This window comes from Ranitomeya variabilis, chromosome 8 (assembly GCF_051348905.1).
Source record: "Ranitomeya variabilis isolate aRanVar5 chromosome 8, aRanVar5.hap1, whole genome shotgun sequence".
Taxonomy (NCBI): Eukaryota; Metazoa; Chordata; class Amphibia; order Anura; family Dendrobatidae; genus Ranitomeya; species Ranitomeya variabilis.
In genome coordinates this window covers 35,389,030-35,406,834 of record NC_135239.1, presented here as the reverse complement: position 1 = coordinate 35,406,834, position 17,805 = coordinate 35,389,030, and the positions used below count along the sequence as shown (strand labels likewise).

Here is a 17,805-nt window from a genome sequence, read left to right as displayed (position 1 = left end):
GATCAGGAATACACACGCTGGATAAATAAAATTCGGCATGTCCATAGCATTGTTTCTAGTAAGGCATTTGCCACTATATAAGGCTACTAGCTAAATACAAAGGGTCACAGGCACAGTGACCATTTAGCACTGTCAGCATTTTTTTTTTGTATTTTCTTTTCCCTCCCCTTTATTCTGTGTTGGATAGGGTTCACAAATGCGCAAGGATTCTTCCCTTCCCCCTGTTTTTTATGTGCTGTATGTGAATTGACTTTTTATACATGCCTATTAAAGGTTAAGTTTTATATTTATATCCAATTGCTAATAGCACTCCTGAAGATAGAAGATGAAAATAACCCTTAAGTGTTTGATGCGTGCATGGAATTGTCAGCTGTGGTGCGGTCTCCTACTCAATGAGCACAGCGCTGGCAAGCATATTGCTATAGAACTTGCGATCACAGCTCCGAAGCTGATCAGACCGTTGGATCTGGCCAGTTTCTGCGCCAGATCGTTGGATCTGGCCAGCTTCCACGCCGCATCGTTGGATCTGGCCAGCTTCCGCGCCGCATCGTTGGATCTGGCCAGCTTCCGCACCGCATCGTTGGATCTGGCCAGCTTCCGCACCGCATCCGGCGTCTGAGGATTGGCTGTCCACTATTCCACCTGATCCCTGTACACATGTACTCGTGTCTGTTGCTATTACACAAATAAGTCCGATGTAACATACATGTAGATACTGATGAACTGGAAATGAGAAAACGCTTAGTTCAATCTAAGGTGACATGCCCAGACTTGTTCTGGATCTCTAGTGAACTTTGAGATTATAATAGACAAGCTTTATTAATTTCTTGTTCTAACTTTATATAATTTTTATTATTTTGTAATACCTTTTATAATAAAAAGTTTAACCGTTTTTCAGAGTTTATTCAAGCATGTAAAGATCGACAACTGTTGATATTGAGAATCTACAGGCATAAGAATTAACAAAGGTTTTACTGCCAATAAAGTTTGTCCATCTATCCATGTTGAATTGAGACGTTTTGTTGAGGGACTTCAAAATGTAGATAAAAAGTAAGTTTTGGTGTTTTTTTTTTTTTTTTTTTCCAGTAATGTTTTAATTCTTATACCCAAAAATTTGTCAGCAACTTCAAAATGTCGCATCTTTTAGGTTTGTTCTATCAAGATATAAAATTCTTTATCATGTAAGGCAACTGCCATAGAGCCAAATAATAATAATAAAAAAAGTTGTAAACTCCAGAATTGTCTATTTTGTTCCTGCCACTAAAAAACAAAACAAAACGTATGCTAGAGAAAGCAATAAAAAATTTGGATGTATCTCAAAAATAAAAAAAATACAATAGTTATTGGTCTTTAAAAAAAAAAAAAAAAAAAAAAACTTGCATAGCAGTTTTTTTTTTTCCATTTCCTAAACTAGATTTTAATTAGGAGCTACACCAGGTTTTCCTTTTCACCAGTGAGGCTTGGCTTGGCACATGGAGAGCTAGGACATTAGCAATTGTTTTTTGTGCTTGTTTTCCAGACTTGCTGCCCAAATCCAATAACCTCATAGACCTATATCAGGGTGTTGTGTTTGGATCAGGAGATGTCTGCAGCAGATCTAGAAATCATAGTCCATGCAGCGAAGGCCACAGTCAGTATTTTACATCCGTATTTCTAAGCCAAAACCAGCAGGAGCGAAGCAATCAGCGGAAAAGTATCATAGAAACACGTCACCACTTATTGTGTTTTTTATTTATTTTTATTTTTTTTTACCCACTTCTGGTTTTGGCATACAAATACTGATGTAAAAAACTCACCAAATCCTGAACGTGGCCTTAGCAGCATGCAGATTGTGTCAGTTTTCGCCGCTGATTCTCTCCCCCTACCCCACATTCAAAGGGGTGAAAATCCACAACTGAAATGGACAAGACTTGAAAATCTTAATAGTAAAAGTTGCTTCTTGCGGAAACGTCCCACAGGGTGTGAAAAAGAACTGCTCAAACCTCCATGTCGCAAGTACTGTATTCAGCTGTGGAATTTCCATGCTTAAAATTGCACTGCAAATGTGCAGCATTGTCGGCCTGACTGTACACAGCCGAAAAATGGCAAAATGGATCATCATCATCATGCATTAGATATTCGCTGTGTCACTTACTTCGATGTCTTGTTTCCAGATTTCACAGTTCCGAACTCTGTGAATATTTTGCTGAAGGCTGGGCTGTGACTGATCAGACTCCTGGCCACACTCTGTATCCAGTTGTTTGCAAGACAGTGTGAAATAATTGAGGAAATCCCCTACCGCACCCCATGGCAGCATTCACCACCCACTTTGGGGAGGGTTCTATTCACATGCAGACCAGAGAATGGAGAAAACAAACAAACTGCTGCTTTATAGCCCAGCATTAAGGTTTATTTGTCCATTAGGGAGTCCCAGATACATCTGAAGCTTGGAGGAGGTGAGGATGATTGCCTGGGAACCTGCTGTGGCCACAAAAGTTAAAAATTACCCCAAGCCCAAAGTCCTGTTTGCCAAGTTCTCCAATAGGTCATCATCACTGATAACGTTCTCATTCTCCGTCTGATGCAGTAGGCGCCATTCTGTGCGATTTTCTTTCTTTTTTTTTTAACAATCGTACCAAAGTATCCAAAGACGTTTTTCAGGACATACTTTTTTTTTTTTTTATTACTTGAATTCAGTCTATGATCTTCTATTATAAAAGTTGCAATTTTTGCTAAAAGTTTGACTTGAGTTTCTCCAGTCATGTGACCGCTTCTTCTTTTTTTGGTGATGTAAATTTTAACCAAATGTTATACCGTAATGTTCATCATTGCCGGCTTCTTTCTTCCTCCAGTGTGTATGTAGTCATCAATTACGTCCACAGTAAGGCCGTGTGGTAAGTCATAGACGTTGCATGAGGGCGAGCTCTGGGTGTAACACCCAGTAACTTCTGGCAGCGAGGGGGACAGAAAATCCAGAAAGTAAGCACTACAATGTGCACACATTTAGGCTATGTTCCCACGATGAGCTTTTGGTGAGTTATTGGTGTTGCAGAATTTCTGTGTCTAATACTTAAAAAAAAAAAAAAAAAAAAAAAAGGCACACAAACCCAAGTAACCCATTTTATATTTTTTGATCGCTCCAGTTTTTCAGTTTTTGTGTCATGCTTTAAATTAGGCTGCTTTATTTTCTACACTTCCTGGTATTTGGCTTTGCTAACACCTTGATATACTAAACTGCAGATTATATGCATTTTCACTATGGAAACGCACTAAAAATACACTTTTTTTTTTAACCTGCGGAATTTCCGCATCTAATGCAAGTATGTGTCGAAAATCCGCACAGAAGAGAAATTGACGCGCTGCGGACTTTAAACATGTAGCACAGGTCAGTTTAAGCTGCGTTTAAAAAGCACGGTGGGAGTGATAGTTCTATAAATCCTATCCACTTTGCTGGAACTACAAAAATATGCAGCGTCAAGTGTACCAAAAACTCATTGCGGGAACGTAGCCTTGGGAATATAGGAAATGTAATTCAGGGCTGAATTTATGACCTTTTTATACTGTTGCAAAATGGGAGGAACCGATAATGTGTGGTAGCGGGATCAAAAGGCGAGTGTGGGGTAAAAAAAAAAAAAGGAATATGAAAATCACACAAACCGTTGCAAAGCTAGAATTCATACAAAGACATGTTGGCAAAGCTTTAGTCAGCTGAGGAAACGAGGCTGTCCCCAGAGTGGATGTAGGAGATGATATCCGTGTCATTAGTAAGGATGGATGGCGTCCAGAAAGACTCATGAACCGCTGCAGGGGACGGGGAGGGTTAATAAGTGGTGGTATATGGTAGTGAGGGGCAGATGTGTTGAATCGATGTAGAAACCAGGACCATAGGGCTGTCTGTGTTTGTCGAGTTATGTAAGTAATGACATTAGCTGAAAGGAAGATGGACATTTATAGGAATATACTGAGGTTTGTCGCAATACTCCTAAATATTGTCATACCCCCTTTTTTCACAATACGTAGTTTCCTTTTTCCAACTATGAATTAAAAGGCCTTGTACTGTTGTCCGGGCCCAGACCACCCACCACTCTTTCGTGTGTACACCTGCGTGCAGGCTCGGACTGGCCCATAGGGGTATCAGGGGAATTTCCCGGTGGGCCGCCCCAAAGTCAATGTTACTGGGGGGCCCTTGGCACCCCAGCTCAATACTGCTTGTGTGTCTGTCTTGTGTGTGTATGTATGTATATATGTATGTATGTGTGTATGTGTGTATATATATATATATACATACATACACACACACACACACACACACACACACACACACACACACACACACACACACACACACACACACACACACACACACACACACACACACACACACACATATATATATATATATATATATATATATATATATACAGTATAAATCTTGTGTGAAAGTTTGCCTCCTTCCTGATTTCCTATTCTTTTGCATGTTTGTCACACTTTCACATCACCAGGCAAATGTAAATGTTAGACAAAGATAACACAAGGAATTAGCACAAGGTAACAAGGACTAGGGTCCCTGGTGTCTAATATTTCCAAGTCTCACTAAATCAATGTAGCGGTAGCTTGGTGAGAATAGATGAATCGATGAAACTTAGCTCTTAATATATTAATAACTAAAATGAATAAAAGTGCAAAATTACCTTCATTAAATAAGAATTGGATAACTCTAATACAGTCGCAGTGGTGGACTAATGTATACAGAAGACCTATCCATCAATACTTCACAAGGCATAAGAAAAAAAGAAAAGAAAAACCAGAAGCAAAACTTCACCCAAAAATGACAGTGGTCGCATATAAAAGAGGCCTTGATCAGTACTTCTCAATGGATACCTGAAAATGACAGTGGTCATATATAGTATACATAAGATGTATATGAAGTGCATGAGGAAATGTCCAATGAAGCGCGTCGGGCGGCACGCAGGGCTATTTTGGGTGAGCCCAGGTGAGGGGGAGCTGTGGACTGGGCAGGAGTTATGGGGTTCAGCAGGACATTATACTGACCCATAGGGCCTTGTAGGGTGAATGCTTTTGCCTTTATTCTATTCTGACCTGATGGGGATTATCTCCTTTGATGCATCGGATGATGAGGGTCTCCTTGATCGCCCTGTGAGCTGCAAGATTGGGGTAGAGATTTCCATTTTTTGTAAGGTGTAACAGTTGTCATTGGATATTCCTCGTGTGCTTCATATATTTGGAGTTTATTGGGACCATCTCGCAATAATCTGACGTCGACAGCCTGATATGTGCACGTTGGGAAATGTGGCGCTGTCCTAACACACCCTAGTCTGTGCAGCATCATCCTCCATGTACTGTGATGGCCAGTTTCTGGATTTCCATGCAGGCTCTTGCTTACATTCAGCCTGGTGGAATATGTATCAGCATTGCTAAAGTGTTGGCATGTATTTAATAGGGAACAGTCATTTCTAGTGTTATGGAAATTTGGTTTGGATAAATCTATCTGTGTGTGTGCTGCGGCCGTTCCCAATAAGACTGAGTATTTTGAGCGCTCATCAAGAATGAGACTGTACACCGTGGTGACAGAATAACAGTCCATCAATACTGCTGATTTATTGTACATACATGGTTTTATAATTGCATATAGAAAGGGGGTGGTTAGTTAATTACCATATTGTCAAGCTCCTCTGTTATTGGTTATCTAAATATATATGGAATATTGTGATTAATGCACATATGAATGCTGATTAAGCAACTAAAGTGTAGCTGTCTGCATCTAGGACAAAGTTGAGACATCTGATCATCACTTAGTACATCTGGTGCTGTTCTGCTTTTCCCTAGAAAGCCCTAAACAGTCTGTCTGGCTTATATCAGTTTGTTGGCCATTTTAAACAATTGATTATAGTGTATATATTCACTGTGAGTATATGAGTTTATATGCAAGTGAGATCTATATGAAATATATATACATTTCCATCACACTAGGAAAACCCATTCCCATTAACTGACCGGCAAAACGCTCGCTCATTAAATGTAATGATTTTTAAGTTTGTTAAAAAAATAAATAAATAAATTGTTCTCTGCAGCACATTGTCCCCTGAACATGTGCTGCCGAGAACAATAGTTCTGTGTTAATGGCCATTAAAGAAATGCAGATTGGCTGCTATGTAGCCCACTGATGCTCATTTAAAAGCCACGGGTCACCTCACCCTTACATGGGGCTAACCGAAATATTCCCCAGATAGTGGCGGTTAGACAAGACAGATTTATCACATTTTACACCACATACACGGTTGAGTATTAAGAAACGATCCTTATTTGGATCATGTGACTGTCAGTATTGTTTTTCTGATTGGTGACTCCACAACAATCATGTGTTCAGTTCCTCTGCAGCACCTCCGCAGGGGAAGTGGAGCATTACAAGACTTGCCTCTAAATATGTAAACTGGACAATGCACGGATGCTCTTTTCTAAGCATTCTCCAATCTGGCTAATAGGTAGTAATGCGGTATTGCACATTATCCTCTAAAGTTATTTAGTCTTTTTTTTTTTTTTTCAATAATGTTTTTATTAAACTTTTTTGACAATACAAATATAAAATCTGCACATTCTTGTATCAATCAGACAATGTTACGTCACATTTCGAGCAATACGGAATAAGTAAATAAAATAATTTACATAGACATAACAAATAAGTAGAATGGCTAATCTAAAAGGTCTGTTGTTGGTCTTTATTATCTATCGTTGCCATATTTTGACGTTATGCCAGAATGGGCAGAAAGACAGAGAAGTATGAGGAAAATACTTAGGAAAATGGAGGGGGGGGGGGAAACATCTGGGGAAATGAAGGAAGGGGGAAGGGGGGAGAGCACACGGCTTCCACTCCCACATCCTCGGGTTTATATGACCCAATCCGCGAGTCATCCTCAAAGTTATTTAGTCTTAATCTGGGACCTTTCATCTGTTCTAAAACTACAACTCCCAGCATGCTCTAACAACCGCAGGCCAGAGAGTCCCAGGTCGGTGACCATTTTATTGTAGACCGTTGTACCTGACATGATTAGCTTCACCAGTTTAGCAGGAAAGTATTTCTGCAAATTATCGTAATACAACGTTGAGATCCTAAGCGGTGTCGATATGCCACAAGGGTTATACCGATGTGGCCAAGGACATGGTGCTGGTGGCCAAGGACATGGTGCTGGTGGCCAAGGACATGGTGCTGGTGGCCAAGAAGTACAAGTTCCTCCCAGTGCGTAATGCCGATTTACCCTGTGATGGAGCCGCTGGCTAGCTTCTTCATAGTGCAGCTGATCCCTGGCCTCTTATGTTTGCCGTACGCATTTACTAGCTGATGGACCAATGGTCATTTGGTTGATGGCTCTTACTCCCGTCTTAAAAATACACATGGACGCCTGATGTGGCTGAGGGCAAAAACAAGTTCCTGGTTCCAGACATTTCTGATGCAGCTTACTGTCTGTAGGACCTAACTAAAGGTGAGAGGTGTGACGCGTTTCAAGGCTTTCTTTTTAGAAGGTCCACAATAAGAGGAAATACTCGGTAAGGTTCCAAAAATTCATCTTTGGGTTTTTGCGTTATTTCCAGAGGATTTGCTTCCATGTCTGTTACTCACAGACTGCCCTATTTGAAAGATTTATACATATCCTGTATATAATCTATGATCTGCACTATATGGAGAAAAGTAGAAGACACGTGACTTAATTGAATTTGGGTTATTCTGTTTCTCATTCAGTCCCATTGCCCCCGGTGCATATCGTCCGGCCACATGTGAGGTTGACAAATGAATTACTGAGACAACAGCACAAAATTTAAGAGATATTACAACAGGACATTTGTGCACAGGGTGGATGGGGTGATGCTTCTGAAAGATAAGCCTATGAAATCAAATTTATTACATATGGAGAAGTGGTAGTAGTGAGCAGGAGGTGGGGACAGAGGGCAGAGAAGTTCCCAACACTCTGCTGACTCCATAACTGCAGAGTCCAGACCTCCTCTAGTAATAACATCGGTACAAACACTGCGCCTGTGCCGGGAGCTTCATGGCCAAGAATCTGCTACAGCCTTACATCACCAACTCATCATCACTAACACGTATCATCAGTGGGCTTGACTCTACGTCCTCCTCACTACTGGACCTAATACCAAACCCCCAACAGGTACCTTCTACATGTTACATAAAATGCATAAAGAAGGTAATCCTGGGAGGCCAATCATCTCTGGTACTGGGACATTAGCTGAGAATATCTCGGGCTGGGTGGAGGACATTCTGAAACCCTTGGTGAGGCGCACACCCAGCTATACCCAGGACACCACAGATCTTCTCTGCAAATTGTCAACCCTGGGTCCTCTTCCAAATGACCCCATATTGTCCACCATGGATGGAGATTCACTCGCTTTAGTCCTTGTCAGTTGGGGTCCGTAGACGGACAGGCCGGTGGCACTTTACGACCACAGATCTGTAAACTTTTACCTATCGGCAGTTGTTGAAATACAAGGAGACCAAAGTAAATGATGATCTTTATGCTGTTTAAAAAATAATTTAACCCAATGAACGAGCACTTATTCTTTAGGTGATCCGTCGCCTGTTTACATGGCAGGATAATCATGAAGCGAGCATTTTTTATCATCGCTTATTCATGATTATCTTGCAGTGTAAATGCCCCTTGTTTCATTGTGCGTGAAAACAGAGGAACGTGGACAAAAGAAAGGTCTTCAGAATTTCTTATCTATGAAGCCTCCTTGTTACTTTTGTTTATTCTTTGGTCTCCTCTTGCCTTGAGATTTTTTTTCAAAGAATTTGCTTGTTGGCTATTCAGCGACCTTCACTTTCTGGGAATGATTATAAATCCTCATGTTTAATTAGAACATTCCTTTCTCTGGGTACAGACTATTCCACATTATCTCTTGTGGAAATAGACATTTTGAGGAGAAGGAAGAAAAATAATTGGTTGCCGAAAAAGTTTGAGATCACTGACACCAGATTGTTATATCTTAAACTTACTCTTTTATTTTTTTTCTTTTAAGCGGTTGAATGAGAGTAGACACCGTATGTGTTTTGTTTTTTCCCCAAATATGGCGCCACTCTTGTGCACAGGCTGTGACCGGTATTGCAGCTCGGCTTTATGAAAACACATTTGTATACAGTTTTTTTGTCTTGTATAAATTTTGTGTTGAATAGTTCCCTAAGGGCTCATTCACGCAACCTTATTACTAGCATGCACTAGTTTCTTCTGTAAATCCGATGAGACTCCTCCAGTCAAGTCTATAGGTGCCCAATTTCATAAGGAATTACCATGTTAACTACTTTTTTCCATTGAGATAAAGTAGGAGTTCTGTCCGCCATCCATCTGAGAGCTATTGCCTTCCTGGCCAGTAAGAAAGTTTCCTGTAAAATAAATTCCGATTATTGTGAGACCACAAGGACTCCTCTAAGATGCTCAGTATATATAAAAAAAAGTTGTTTGCTTTCATAGGTAATATTGATTTTACTAAAAAATTAAAATGAAGGTTGCTCTCAAATGACCATTTTGATTTACCAGTAATCTGGAAAAGTGTTCGTACGCATGCTTATTTCTGACTCTAATTAGGCCGTCAAAACTCCCGACCGATGAGAAAAATGCTCGTTGATTCTGTGTGATGAATTTTAGGCTTGCATAAGGTTTTCGGCAGCACTATGTGTACAGAAGGTGTGCCGTCGATTTTTAATATGCTGTTTTTTAGAACATGAATAAATTAATTTATTCCAAACTTCTTTCTTTGCCTTGAGTTCTTAAGTCACAAAGCTGTTCTCCTTCTAACATGGGGAAATGCATTACTTCCAAAACGATCGGGTCTGTTGCCTCTATTTCGGATCTGTACCATCCTTGTTAAGACTGAATGGTGCAGAACTCGTTTTCCGCCAACCCAGGAACCAAAAATCTGTTTCACAGGACTTGCTTCTTCAGATGCTCTAGTGCTTCCTTAAATTTACCATCACAAAGAAATGAATTATCTTCTTGGGATTATCTGTTTAAACTTTTCCAGAAATATCCAAATCCTGGAGTATATTGGCTTGCAGAACTCAAACTGCTGAGGATTGATGGTGTCGCTTGTCCTCCTAGGCCCTTTGATATTATTCACCTTCGGCATAAAATCTCTACCCATCATAACTCCATCTTCAGTCACTTAACTCCCTAGAAACTTCACAGCCTTCTGGCACATTTGACACACTGCTCGACGTATTTCAAAGCAATTGTCCATTTAATGGGGCGGCAACTTGTGGCAGGAGCAGGAGCATGACCTCACTGATAGAATTTCGTCAATTGGACAAATCCGGATTCACAGCTTGGTAGAAGTAAAATCCAAAATACTATTTATCCACATATTTAGGTCTTTGAAGTGCATAGGATACAGATAAAATCCCACAGATCCACCAAAAAATGCAGAATAAAGCTTCCCGAGGGTCATATCTTTGCTGATTTTTGGCAGGTGCTCAATGGGTGGGCATGTCCACACGGGGTAAACTTTTGTGCTGCAAATTTGCAAGTGCATTGTACAGATTTTACGGCCATTTTCACTGCTGATTTCACCCTACGCAAAGAGGAGAAAGGGCAAAAACAAAAGGTAATAAACCCACAAATAGACCAATGTATATAAAAGTATCAACTTTATTTGAGAAAATGTATATCACTCTAAAATAACAGTGCAACAGTAATATAATAGCCAGCATTGTATACATATGAGTGATGGAAACATACCCTTATAAAGTCCTCTCCTGCTGGAATGACTTCAGCCCCCGACGCGCGTTTTGGCGCACGGCTTTATCTGTCCCTGATGTCTGCATGTTATAACAACCGCAGGCCGGACAGTCCCAGGTCACAGACCGCTTTATTGTAGAGAGTTTTGTTGGTTATAGGATTAGCTTCACTGGTTTTAGCAGCAAAGTATTTCTGCAAATTCTGCAAATTATTGTAACCTGCCGACAATGTTCTAATAGTCACTTTTTTGGTTGCTTCACGCTGTATATAAATTGCTTGTGAGGATAAGCCGGCATAATGGACCCTAGACTAATGAGCAGCGTTATCTCGATAGTCCGGTGCAGGGTGTGTCATGTTTCTCCTATAAATGTATTTTTATCGTTGTGGATGTTCTGAAGTTTGCAAAGAATCGATAAACTGCTGCAGCGAGAGGGGGAAGCGTATGACGAGGGCGGCTTACTATTGATTTGTAGCTGTTTTTATATGGATTGTGAGCCGTGGAGATTGCCACCATTGAGATCATAAGCGGTGTCATTATGGCAGGAGAATTAGAGAATATCATGTGAGGAAGGACAAAGTACAAGTTTCTTCCAGTTCATTGCCTGCCATAGATGCAGACAGTCTGTTTTGTGGCTGCCCTATAACAGGCAGGAAGCTGAGGTCTATGGTGCTGTCTGGATAGTTGTGGCGTAGAGTCAATAGAGCGCTGGCATGGATTTGCCGCTCTAAGGGCTCGTGGGGACGGCCGTATTATCGGTCCCAGTACTGGCCCATAAAACATTGTATGACACCTGGACCAATGTACATGCCCAATTTTTTTTTTTGTGGACAGTCGGTCCAAGGAAGAAATCCCTGCGTGCCGAGTTTGATCCGATATTCGGATTGCACTCTGCCTTGAAAGTCAATGGGTCCGTGGACACTATCAGACGGTACTCTGATGACATCTGAGTGCAGTCCGATTTCCATGCACTGACAGTTTGGAGGAGATGGAGACTTTTTTTTTTTTTTTTTTTTTTTTCTTTCATCTTCTCCTCCCCCGAGAGAATTCGGATCACATTCTGATCTGAATGTGATTTGCATAATTGACGGATGAGAGAATTTTTACATTCATGTGTCCTGAGCTTAAAGAGCATCTCTTGTCAAGTGTGTATATTAAGGCTGAGCTCCTGTGTTTTCTAAAAAAATAAAAAAAAAAGGGGGGGGGGGTTTGGGTTAAAAATGGAAAAATTGGGGAAAAAGCCCTTCAGGATGTATCCTCTATGGAGCCTCTTTGCTACTTTTTGTCTGCTCTTTGGACTCCTCTTTGGGTGAGTTTCTTCAAAGAAATCGCTCGTCTATTCAGCAACCTTAATAAATCCTTCTGTTTTAATGAGAACATTTCTCTCTCTGGGTGCGGACTATTCCACCTGATCTCTTACGGAAATAGACATTTATGGAGAAGGAAGAAATATAATTGGTGTCTTGTGTAACCACATCAATGTCTAGAAACAGGGACACCAGATCGAGTACTGAAAAATAACCTTTTTTCTCCCCATTTAAGTATTTGGATGAGAGTAGAGATTTTGTATTATTGTTAATTAAGAATAGCGCCACTCGTGTGCACAGGCTGTGACTGGTATTGCAGCTTCCCTCTATTCAAGATCCATTTTAAAGTGCGTTTGAATAGAAGTCGCAATATTTAGCATAAAAATAATGTTCAGAGGTTAATATCGAGCGCGTGATCAGAAGATGAGGCATTGGATATCATATCAGTAACTTCTTGGAAAATGACATTACTGAGCTTCTAAACTGAATTATTTCCTGATTGTGGCTTCTGCCTGAATCATGTGTTGCTTAATCAGACAACATTTGCCGGCTGTAGGAATACATCATGAATTCCCAAATTAAACTTTAGTTCTAGCATAAAAAAAGAGGCGCATAGTTATAAGGAGGAGGCACAATTATGCTCATATCCTTTTTTTTTTTAAATCTATTTAATTTGTATCTCCCAAAAAAATGCTATGGGGAAATTTAAAGGGTTATTCCCATCTACAAGATCATATCCCAATATATAGTAGTAGTAATATTATTTTATCATTTATTATTATTATTATTATTATTATAAGATTAGCAAATACCACCACATAGAAATTTTAGTATAGTTCTTCAGATTCGCTATGCCCCTTTCCCCATGTAGGGCATTGTGGTAGATTAGGTATCCATGGTTACAACCACTAAAATCTGTCTGACTGTCACTATATAAATGGTCAGAACCATGGATACCTAGGTTACTGCAATGCCCTGCACATGGGGTAAGTGACAGTGAACCTGAAGAACTATACTAAATTTCTAAATGGCAGTATTTCCTAATATTTTTAATATACCTACTACATAATGTAATAGGATCTTGGAGATGGGAATACCCCTTTTAAGGCCCTTAGTATGGGCCAATAATCGTGAACCAAGTGATCCTGTGAATGCTTGTTCCCATAACAATGTTAAATCTGCTTTTGATGCACATACCACCTCTTTTCTGCCCATGTGCGGGGGTTTACGGACAGAAGAGCTCTTCCTCTTATTGTAATCCATGGCATCATCTCTGCTACCAAAGACAGGTTCCGTATGACGGGTAGTAGACTGCAAATTAGTCAGAAGGGGAGGGCTGACTTTCCAGCAATTTGTAGTAATACTGCTGGTACATTGAATTCCGTTGCTTAAAACGGAGCGTCACCAGATAAAAATATTGAGTTCACTGCTTCTCTCCATCTGTCACAGCTGACTGTGCAATATTTTTATTGGTGCTGCAAGGCTGTGTCCACATGTGGTGTTTTTGGGGAAAAAAAAAAAAAGTTGCATAAAGTGTGTGAAGATGTCTGTTCTCCTCTGTATTTTGCAGGTTGCCCACGTGGCGAGTTCCAGTGCAGCAATAAGTTGTGTGTGTCTGCGGGCTTCGTGTGCGACGGCGTCGATAGCTGCGGTGACGGCAGCGATGAAGAAGATTGCGCATTAGTCACTTGTAAATCGGGACAGTTCCGCTGCGGAAAGGGGGTGTGCATCCCCGAAAAGTGGGTATGTGATGGACAGGCCGACTGTGCGGACCAGTCAGATGAGTCGGAGGATCGGTGCGGGCTGAAAAGTCAGCCGCAGGCAGTCACACTGTGCGGCGCCCAGGAGTTCAGATGCGGCAATGGCAAATGTGTCCACCTGAGCTGGAGGTGCGACGGCGACCAGGACTGCAAAGACAAGTCCGATGAGAAGGATTGCCGTGAGTATTATATCTAGCGGGATAGTGATCGGCAAGAATCTGGTTATAAATGCCAGTAATCTGCACTTTTCTGCTCCCGCAGCCCTTGTGTCCTGCCGACCAGATGAGTTTCAGTGTGGAGATGGGTCCTGTGTATATGGGATGTATCAGTGTAATGGAGTCCCAGATTGCCTTGATCGCAGCGATGAGACGGGATGTCGCACTGGTAATCCAACATTTGCACTGATAGATGAGCAAGGATGGGGTCGTACGAACGTTTTTCCTTTAAGAGGTTGTCCACTGCTGGGGACATTTTTTTTATTTTAACCTAAATGCAAGTATTTGGGGCCAAAAATAATTTCTGCAATTCGGTTTAGTTAAAAATGTTGCACAGTTTGCCTCCAATGATGTCAATCGGCGTCTCTGCCCCCCACACGGCACTGCAGCTGCTTCCATCGTATTACGTGGCCGTTTCCAGACCCCTGTCCCTATCTGGGCTGGTGGAGAATGTGGTCACCTTGAAACCCAGCAGAATTGGTGGTTTGGTGACAATTATATTGAGGTCGCAGTCACTTGCCTGTCGCAACGCAACCACGTTCCTGGTTATAGGACGTCGCAGCTTGACGTTGATCTCGTAACATTAGGGTGGGAAAGTTTAGTCTTAGTTTTTGTGAAATTGGGTAAAATTTAACAACTTGCGGAGTTGTATTGTAACGGTAATACTGATTTCCCCTTGCAGCAGTGGAAGCGCCGTGCGATGCCGAAGGGACGTTTCAGTGCAAAAGCGGAGAATGTATCGACGTTCGGAAAGTGTGCGACTCTCGTCAGGACTGCCGGGACTGGTCTGATGAACCTCTGAAGGAGTGCGGTGAGTTTCTTCCCTTTTCTGAACCAACTGTACAGACCTCGGACGTCTGGTACTTCCCGATGAGCCGCCGTTGGACCCTGCAGCAGCTCGGTGCGCTCGGGACCCTGCAGCAGCTCGGTGCGCTCGGGACCCTGCAGCAGCTCGGTGCGCTCGGGACCCTGCAGCAGCTCGGTGCGCTCGGGACCCTGCAGCAGCTCGGTGCGCTCGGGACCCTGCAGCAGCTCGGTGCGCTCGGGACCCTGCAGCAGCTCGGTGCGCTCGGGACCCTGCAGCAGCTCGGTGCGCTCGGGGCCCTGCAGCAGCTCGGTGCGCTCGGGACCCTGCAGCAGCTCGGTGCGCTCGGGACCCTGCAGCAGCTCGGTGCGCTCGGGACCCTGCAGCAGCTCGGTGCGCTCGGGACCCTGCAGCAGCTCGGTGCGCTCGGGACCCTGCAGCAGCTCGGTGCGCTCGGGACCCTGCAGCAGCTCGGTGCGCTCGGGACCCTGCAGCAGCTCGGTGCGCTCGGGACCCTGCAGCAGCTCGGTGCGCTCGGGACCCTGCAGCAGCCGCCCTGGATATCATTTTACAGACTAGGCAAACCTCATGTAATGGTGATGTGTTGATTTTCTGTAAATCTGGATCCCCGTTCTCATTAAGCTTTAATAGCGCAAACAAAACTTCAGGATTTCTGCTTTTCGGCTCCCTGAGCTCAGACCGCTGAGCTCCAAATATTGCAACGACCTACATGCAGTATGTACGAATTACTGACTGCGAACACGGACTTACACATTAAGGGAACCTGTCATTAGACTCGTGCCGCCCAAACTACAGGCAGCATGAATCGTCACCTAGCCGGGTCAGCACTACTCTGAAATGATGCGGCCGGTCAGAGAAAGCCGTTTTGAAATCTGTCCGGGTACGATGGGAAGTGACCTGACTAGTCCAATAACGTCCCCAATTCATTTGATTGACAGTTTTCTCAATTTCTGTCAGTCAATTAGGGCCTGGAGAAGCCCGATGGGGGCCGCACCTGACTAGTCAGAGCTATCCCTATCTAACGGTTTTATCCGAAATGGTGCAGCAATGACTGCATTGGTCATCTCTCCTGACACCTCTATTTTAATACTTGCGTTGCCCACAAAATTTAATTCTGGGACAACTTTTCTTAGAAATCTAAATTGTGGTGTTCTTTCATTAATCCTCCCGGAAACGTATGGATAAGCTGACATCTGGATGTAACCAGTTTTCTGATCATTGAAGTGTCCCTGCACAGTGAAATAATCCTAAAAAAGCTCAGGCTAAGTGCCAGTTACTCTTTATCCTTCAGGCATTGCAAAGTTCTGACTTTTTTTTTTTTTTTTCTTCCTCCTTCTCTCCCAAACACCATGCTGCAGATGCTCAGTCAATGCTCCTTTTGAAGCTGCTTTCAACTGCTGCTCAGCAAAAATCTCTACACTATACTCAAACAGCCAGTGTACAGGACTTTCCCTGTCTGAGCAGCTCTGCTCCCCACTGCTGTACTCAGGCAGGACAATTCCCATACACCCACTGTTTAAATGACAAAAAAAGTTTAGTTACTCTTTAAAGGAGTCAAGATTTCTCAGTCTAAAAAAATAAAAATTAGACCGGATTAGTAAATTGTCTCAAGCGTTTTGTATCCCTTTCCATAGGCTGGAAGCCTGAAGGCTGTGTTCGGACTCCAAAATTTATCTAACTTTCTTTCATCCACTGCTCTGCATCGGATTAAAATGCTAAAAAAAAGCTGTCACCCTCCCCTGGGTCCACCGCTACCTGTGCACTAATACTTTGTCTTTCTGATTGGCTGCAGCGGTGACCTCACAACAAAAGGACACATAACCAATACAGCCAGTGAGGTCAACGGCCTGCATCGTCTACATCAGTATCGCCTCTGAGCTTAGTGATCGGGAACCTCACCGCTACAGCCAATCATTAACTAATGTGAACAGCACACGAGTGCACTTCTGAATGCTCATTCCCCCATTTTTGGCCCTTGGAAATGGATCCTATGCCTCATGCTTCACTGTTCTCAGACTCTGTCATTTCTTAGGTATCAACGAGTGCTTAACAAATAATGGCGGCTGTTCGCACATCTGCAAGGACCTAAAGGTGGGACATGACTGTGACTGCCCCACAGGCTACAAGTTAATTGACAAGAAAACTTGTGGAGGTAAGTGATGGATTTATTGGCTCTATCCGTTTGCCGGTAGGCAATTTTAATCCTGAGAAACGGAAGCATACAGCACTGGCACATGAGCGGCAACCCATCTCTAAACTGATTCCTTCCGTCTGTTCTTAATATTTATTATGTATGGGACATGTTAATGATCTGCAAATTATGAAAAAATGGAAACCAAATTTTCAGAACATCTGACTTTTATGCAGTATGTGCACCATGTGCAGATATCCCTGCACTTGCATGCCTTGGTTGCTTTCATGTCGTCTCCGGACTTGTCTCCCGTCAAGCACATCAGAGACGTCATTGGGCAGCAGTTGTACAGGAGCTGCCAGCGGCGGATCTTGATGATTTGCCCAGGTGCATTCAGAGCAGCAGAACATTCCTCAGATGCCCATTAAAGAGAACCTGTCATCAGGATCTTGCATGTTAAACTAAAGTTATGGGTATAAAGGCACTGTTATACTGATTTAATAGATACTTTCAGTGTAGAAATCCTCAGCCTGGTTGTTTAGTTATCATTAGATGTTTGAGTACAATAAGCTCTTAATGCATCCGGGCTGGTCTTCGGGGCAAGATTGTTGGTGGGGTCTTCGGCTGTGCCATGGCTCCACCACTGCCTCTAGTGTTTGTACCTTCTTGCTTTTAAACTTTGTGCCGTCCTAACCGCGGGCGGTGCTTGCGCACATTGACTGGGTGGACATCGGTAAAATGGTGTCTGTGCATGCGCAGATTTAGTTCTGTGCTCAATGACGAGCCAAGATCTCAATCTGCGCATGTGCCACAACTGGCGCCAGTTACT

General features: G+C 42.6%; 2 protein-coding genes across 6 annotated transcripts in view; one reads left to right on the top strand and one right to left on the bottom strand.

The window, feature by feature from the left end:
• The window catches only part of LOC143788598 (uncharacterized), a 54,656-nt gene extending 52,186 nt beyond the window's left edge, over positions 1 to 2,470 (bottom strand). The window contains exon 1 of one of the 3 annotated variants that reach the window (XR_013218677.1): positions 2,135 to 2,259. Coding sequence is in view for 1 of the 3 variants with exons in the window: in XM_077278383.1 (XP_077134498.1) it covers positions 2,135 to 2,296 (162 nt within the window). In the remaining 2 variants the exon portion in view is untranslated. Of the gene's footprint in view, positions 1 to 2,134 lie in introns of all 3 variants that reach the window. The other 2 variants (XM_077278385.1, XM_077278383.1) reach the window with 2 other exon arrangements.
• The window catches only part of LRP8 (LDL receptor related protein 8), a 146,851-nt gene that overhangs the window by 115,094 nt on the left and 13,952 nt on the right, over positions 1 to 17,805 (top strand). For all 3 annotated transcript variants that reach the window (XM_077278382.1, XM_077278380.1, XM_077278381.1), the window contains 4 exons: positions 13,615 to 13,983; positions 14,066 to 14,188; positions 14,702 to 14,830; positions 16,878 to 16,997. In XM_077278382.1, coding sequence (XP_077134497.1) covers positions 13,615 to 13,983; positions 14,066 to 14,188; positions 14,702 to 14,830; positions 16,878 to 16,997 — 741 coding nt within the window. The remainder of the gene's footprint in view (positions 1 to 13,614; positions 13,984 to 14,065; positions 14,189 to 14,701; positions 14,831 to 16,877; positions 16,998 to 17,805) is intronic.